The sequence below is a fragment of the Lactuca serriola genome, chromosome 3, assembly GCF_051521515.1.
Source record: "Lactuca serriola cultivar US96UC23 chromosome 3, Lser_US96UC23_V15, whole genome shotgun sequence".
Lineage (NCBI taxonomy): Eukaryota > Viridiplantae > Streptophyta > Magnoliopsida > Asterales > Asteraceae > Lactuca > Lactuca serriola.
The window spans coordinates 157,206,526-157,213,110 of record NC_136410.1 but is presented as its reverse complement, the minus strand read 5'-3'; the positions used below and the strand labels follow the sequence as shown (position 1 = coordinate 157,213,110).

The window sequence follows — 6,585 nt, the reverse complement described above, 5'->3', positions numbered from 1 at the left end:
TAAGTATGTGGAATCTCTCCCAAATCACTCTCAAAATCTCTCTCAACATTTTATAATCACTTGGGGCATCCCGACCCTCGAATTTGGCGAAAACAGCCCAAAAAACGGAAATCTACGCGAAAAACGGATTTAAGGAGCCGAAACTCCTCTTAGGAACCGAAACTCCTCTTAGGAACCGAAACCCCTCTCAAGGAACCGAAACCCTCTCAGGAACCGAAACATCTTAGGAGCCGAGACCCCCCTCAACCGAAATGGACCGAGTGCTCTGTTTATTTCGGTCCTCTGATCATTCCCAAACCGAGCCTGACCTTCTGCTCGTCCCTTCTCACTTTCGGTCCGAGAGGACTACACCTTCGGTCTAAGGAGCTGACCTTCGGTCCGAGGGCTTGAGCTTCTGTCCGAGGAGCAAGCCTGCGCAGCCGAACACCTCCACTCTCGGTTCCTCTTCTACTCTCGGTTCCCATGCACAACCAAGCCCCACCTTCGGTTCTAAGCTCCTAAGGAGCCGAACCTTCGCATCCTCGGCCCAAATTTCGGAATTTGGCAGTTTTTGCCCGATTTTCAATATTTTTTGCGTTTTGAGCCCGTTTTTTGAGATTTTAACGGGGGATTTTCACCCAAACTCGTATTGTAACATATAAGACCCTAAATAATCACAATTTAAACATATTTTTATGAAAATCTTTATTTAATAAATAAAATCTAGTGGGTGAATAATTGAGGTGGAGTGTTGACTTTGCTTTACCTTATGAAACAAGCAACCACCCCCACACCTACTCTATGACCAGCCACACCTCCCCACCTTACCTAGGTCACCTCAATGTCCTTTCCACTCAATTATCAGCCCTCTCTACGTCCTTAGGGCTGGAACATTCATCCTCTCTCCTCACATTTCTTTCATTTCCTCTCATTCTTCCATCAAGAACAAACTCCATTTTCTCTCAAATTCTCTCCCTCAAATTCGAGATTAAAGGGCTGATCATCAAGCTTTCTCTCATTTGTGGTAAGATTTATCACCTCTCTCATGATTAATACATTTCCTTGTACTCAAATCATTGATTCTTACGCAAATTTCCATCATAGATTGTGCTAGATTCTTGAATCTTCAAGCAATCTTCAAGTGTTCTTGAGTTAAACACTTCTCATCTACAACACTCATCTTCTGAAACCACTCAAGGTGAGTTCATACCCTTACATTTTCATGTTTTCTCAAGTTTTTAAGGGGGGAGGAATACAAGTTAAAACACCAAGAACATAACTAAACTTTTCTAACAGCCTTCATCAGAAAAGTTCAACTCCATTCACGGACTGTTTTGGACAACTTAAACATTTTTTTTTCAAAACTGTTTTAGGTGTAAGTAGTTCCTGTTCTTAGCTTTAAAATGACTACTTGCACATCTCCATGCAATTTTTCTACAATTTATGGTGATTTTTACAAAACTGTCTATCATTTCAAATACCAACCCGGACCAGTCTGTGATTATGGACTATTTCACCCAAGTTGGAGGTTATTAAAAATCATGATAAAAATTATGAGTAAACTAGATACATTTTGGGAACTCTCAGAATTTACGGATTTAGTTTTCGACTTCGTATGATTTTTCTATGACTTTTCTAAAACAGTGCAGAAATGTTTAATTTAGTTAACATCATATAACTTTCATAACACTTTGTATTATGTTGAGCAAAGTGTATAATAATAAGTTCTAAGTATTGAATGTGTTTCTTTGTTAATTTTATCATCATAAACTGAAAATTTGTCATTCATAATAAGAATATTCATTCATTTGGAACACGTATATTAAGCTATAACAAGCATAGTTTATGGATTCATAGCACAAATGCGTTTCATAAAAGAGTTCTTATACATTACAAATGTTTTGGATAAACTATAATAGGTATAGTTTATGTATCATTTACTTCTCAAAATTTTTACCAAAGGTTTTCAGTTTAGATCACGTAAATCTGTTAATGAATAAGTTTGTGAGTCATTCGCTTCGGGTTACTTCCAAAGTAACCAAATCAAAAAGTCCTGTAAATTGTAACCAGAGTCTCTTGTAGGGAGAACGTGATAGTTGTGTATAGATCTATATTGGGTTTGACAAACCCACACCAGAGCTGCTTGCAACATCTAGACCGGTAGGTCTGTGGTGACAAGTGTCATTTCAGTTTCGCGACGCCTGAAGAACGTCGCAATTACGAGGCCGTCTAAGTCAAGTATGGTTATGATAGCTCACATGTGGTATTAACAAATCACAAGATTTATGGGTTCTAACTTTAAATTAGTGAGTTATGTCGATTTAGCTCTCAGAAATTACTTTAAGTATGGAAAAACACTTGTACGTCTTCATATTAAAAAGGGTTTTATGTTCATTTAAAATCACTTTTTATATCAATTACAAATATCGTTGTATATTTTCAGTCTTAGTATTTAAGACTACACACCATTCATTACGAGAGTTTTTCTCAAATCAGAAAGGGTTTTATGCCAATCCGAAACCACTTTTATATCTTTAAGTATGACAAATACTAGTTCGATTTTGGTCCTGGTATTAGGACCACATAACTTATGTAAGGAAAATATTGGATTTTTCTTGGTAACATACATCTCTTTACAAAGATCGATTTTCAAACTCTTACCGTCAAAAGCTTATGAACTCACCAACCTTTGTGTTGACATTTTTCAAAACTACTTGTATTCTCAGGAATTCAGTGAAACAGGAAATCAACCACGTTTTGAGGATGGGACGTTAAATCGTCAAACAGTTCATTTTGTATCATAATGTAATTGATTTGAATCATGTAAACATATACTTTGGTGTAACTTTTTTTTCAATTATATTTATCATGGTTGTATTTACTTTGAGCACTATTATACTCGTTGTTGTGATACTCTACATGAAGTCCTCCACCCCCGGACGTTTCCGCCATCCTTGGTTTGGGGGTGTGACAATTGTAGAGGGATGGACCAATAGATTGATTGCATTCAGAAATTTGTCTTTGGTCAACATGACCAAAGAATCATCTACCAAGTTCAGATGAACATCTTGCAGGTTGTTGAGGGGGCGAAAGGCAGAGAAAGCACACTTGAATAGGGTCGAAATTGGTACTACATCGGTGAAAGAGTCAAAGGGTCCAGACAAAGGGTGATTTTGATGAACTTGATCATGAGACGAACAAACTTATTATAGGATGAGTGATTTTCGAAGATGGCCCTGAAATTTCTTGATGCAATGGATGGAGATTGGTTTAGAGTAGCAGAGTCTGAACCATCGGGTTGTGCGGAACTAGAAACCTTGGTTTGCTTCTTTGAGATGCTTAATTTCACCATTTTGAGAAAAAAAAATTGAAGAACTTGCAGAAAAGTTTTGAGTGCAAGAGGGTGAGGAAGATGAAGATTGCCAAAGAGAGTTCAGAAAGCATAAAGCTTTCTTGGGGAGTGAAAAAAGGTTTATATAGTAGCGGATCTCAAAAGTTTATTGTTTTAACCCAATATGAGGTAGTTAAAGATAAAAACCCTTGAGTTTTTGTATTTAAAAATTAAGAATAGCCACAAATAAGATTAAAGAAAAATAAATCTTTAATGTTTTGATTTTCCAAAAATTTAGCATTTAACGAAGTGTCAGGTCCAATATCACAGGTCTGAAGATCGTCTGGTGAGGGGAGAAAATCCATTGAATAAAGGTGGAAATTGTAACAGATTGGACATCTTTGGGTAGGGGGATTAGACAGTTAAGGAAAACGATTTCTAAATATTTCTTTTATTGGGAAACGATTTTATTTGGTATCAAACCCAAATTGGGTCTGACAAATGGTTTTTTGAAAAAGAAAAATTGACACGGTGATGTGCAATACAACGAATGTTATTTAAGAATGTTTTTTATTAAATGAAGGATCATTAAATAGCACACAAAGTTCTTTGGAATTTATGAAGTAGTTGAAGATTCATTCAATACAACTGAGGATTGAATGACTATTGCGGAATGGATCATCATTGCGGATAGATTCGTCGTTGTGGTGGATGATTAGAAGACTATAGTAGAAGAAAGTAGGAGAAACACTTGAACAAAGTCAGAAAGAACAAACAAGAAGGACCCTTGAAATATAGGTATATGGTTGCGATACACAAGTTACACTGAAACCATGTATGATAGATATATTTACCTTGGACCGCAACAAACACCAGAAGTAGTCTGTGGTACCTATCAATTCAAAAAGAATTATGGGTCCGGATTCATCATACCTAACATTTGTAAGAAACTATTGAGTTTTGTAGAGTCAAGCGCTTTTTTGAATACATCAGCAATCTCTTCATGAGTGTTAGGAAAAATTAGTTCAATGTTACCTTTCAAGATGTGATCTTTGATGAGGTGATACTGTAGTTCAGTATGCTTTGTCATAGAGTGATGAATAGGATTGTGGGAAATAGCTATAGCACTCTCAGGGTCACTATAAATTGGTATCCGCAACATCCTATATCCGTAGTTCATAAGTTGAGTCTTCATCCATAACACTTGTGAACAACATCTGGCTGCGACCACATATTCAGCTTTTGCGGTAGACAATGAGACATAATTTTGTTTCCTTGATGACTAGCTGACGAGTCTTCCACCGAGAAGTTGACATCCACCGGAAATGCTTTTTCTGTCTAATCTGCATCCGACATGATCCGCATCTATGAATGCTTGAAGACTGAGATTGTTCCCTACAGGATACCATAGGCCTAGAGCTTTGCTTCCCTTTAAGTATCTGAGAATTTGCTTAACTAAGGTCATATGTGATACTTTCGAAGCTGCCTGGTATCTTGCACATAAGCCTGTTGCGAAGACAATATCTGGTCGGCTTGCGGTAATGTACACCAAAGAGCCAATTACTCCTCTATAAGTTTTTTGGTCTACTGATTCACTAGAAGGATCAGCATAAGTCTTATCTCTGAAGGCCATTGGTACCTTGGCAGAGGAACAGTTGTCCATTGAGTATTTCTTCAGCAGTTTAGAGGTGTATTTCTCTTGATGGATGAATATCCCTTGAGGGACCTGTTTCACTTGAAGTCCTAGAAAGAAATTAATCTCTCTGTTCATGCTCATTTGGAATTTGTTGGTCATGAGGTTTTCAAATTCATCCACTAACCCTTGATCAGTTGATTGGAAGATGATATCATCCACATATATTTGTACACGCATAAGGTGATTACCGTTTTCCTTTCTAAATAAAGTGGGGTCAATCACTCTGCTTTTGTAACTAGATGAGACAAGAATTTTGAAAGGGTCTCATACCACGCTCTTGGTGCTTTCTTTTGACCATAAACCGCTATCTTATGCTTGTAACAGTAATCTAGGAATTCATGACTTTCGAAGCCCGGAGGTTGTTAAAGATAACCCTCCTCTTTCAATTCACTATTAAGGAAGGCACTCTTTACATCCATTTGATGTAATTTGATGTTCTTGTGAGCATCATACGATATGAAAATGCATATGGCCTCCATCCTAGCTGTGGGGGCGTATGTTTCATCATAATCAACACCTTCAAGTTGACTATACCACTTAGCAACTAGTATCCCTTTATTTCTAACGACAGCACCGGATTTATCTAATTTATTCTTGTACGCCCATCTTGTTCCAACAATAATGTGACCTTTTGGTTTCGGAATGATTTGCCACACTATGTTTCTTTCATATTCTGCCAGTTCCTCTTGCATTGCGGATATCCGCTCGGGCTTCATTAAGGCTTCTTTGATGGTTCTGGGCACGATAGAGGACGAAAACGTTGCATAGTGACAGTGATCAGTTAAATATTTTGAGGAACGAGTTAGAATACCTGCAGATGGATTTCCAATGATTTGACTCGGTGGGTGGTCCTTCTTCCATACATGAAAATGGGGTTCTAAATGGTCAGCGGTTGCGGTGGAGGAATGTTTTGAATATCCAAAGACTCTACGGCAAAAGAGGGCAGTTCCCCCAGGACATGTGAGCGGCCCGCAGAATTGTCTAGAATCGGGGAAGTAGGATTAGCATTTTCTTGTGCATTCGAGAGAGGTTCCCCCTGGATTGCGGATGGGAGATCCCCCTGAACCTGAGAAGATTCCCCCTAGATTGTTGAGAGAGTAATAACCCTCGGATCGGTTTTCGTGTCAATGTTCTCTATATCTTTAATATCTGAGTCTGAGGAGACATTTGATGCGAGAATAACTTTGTGGAAAGGGACCGGAGTTGCTTCCTCAGGAACTAGAACCACGATGGTTATCATCTGATCTGGAGTGGATTTTTCCCCCTCAACCAGCAAGGTTGAAGTATTGAGTGACACATCATCAGATAGAGTGGGACCAGGAATTTTGGCATACTGTTGTTGAGCTTCGAGAGACACAAGGACTTCGGAGATTTGAGCAGTCTCTACGGGGTCAAAATGATCATTATAGTTTATTTCAACTATGTTGAGGGGACCCGGGGAGGCTGGGATATCACCTTCCAGGATTTCTTTTCTTTCATTTGAAGGGGCATTGTTGCGAACATAATAGTCATCGAATTTGCGTCGAAGCTTTCAACTATTAGTCTCATGTGTCTGATGAGAACCCTATAGGCTGCCTTG

General features: G+C 38.4%; 1 protein-coding gene across 1 annotated transcript; it reads right to left on the bottom strand.

Annotated features, from left to right (window-relative positions):
• Positions 1–5,368: 5,368 nt before the first annotated feature.
• On the bottom strand, positions 5,369–5,698 carry LOC145095817 (putative mitochondrial protein AtMg00820). The gene has a single exon (XM_079033637.1). The coding sequence runs from the start codon at positions 5,696–5,698 to the stop codon at positions 5,369–5,371; it is 330 nt and encodes a 109-aa protein (XP_078889763.1).
• Between the last annotated feature and the right edge of the window lie 887 nt (positions 5,699–6,585).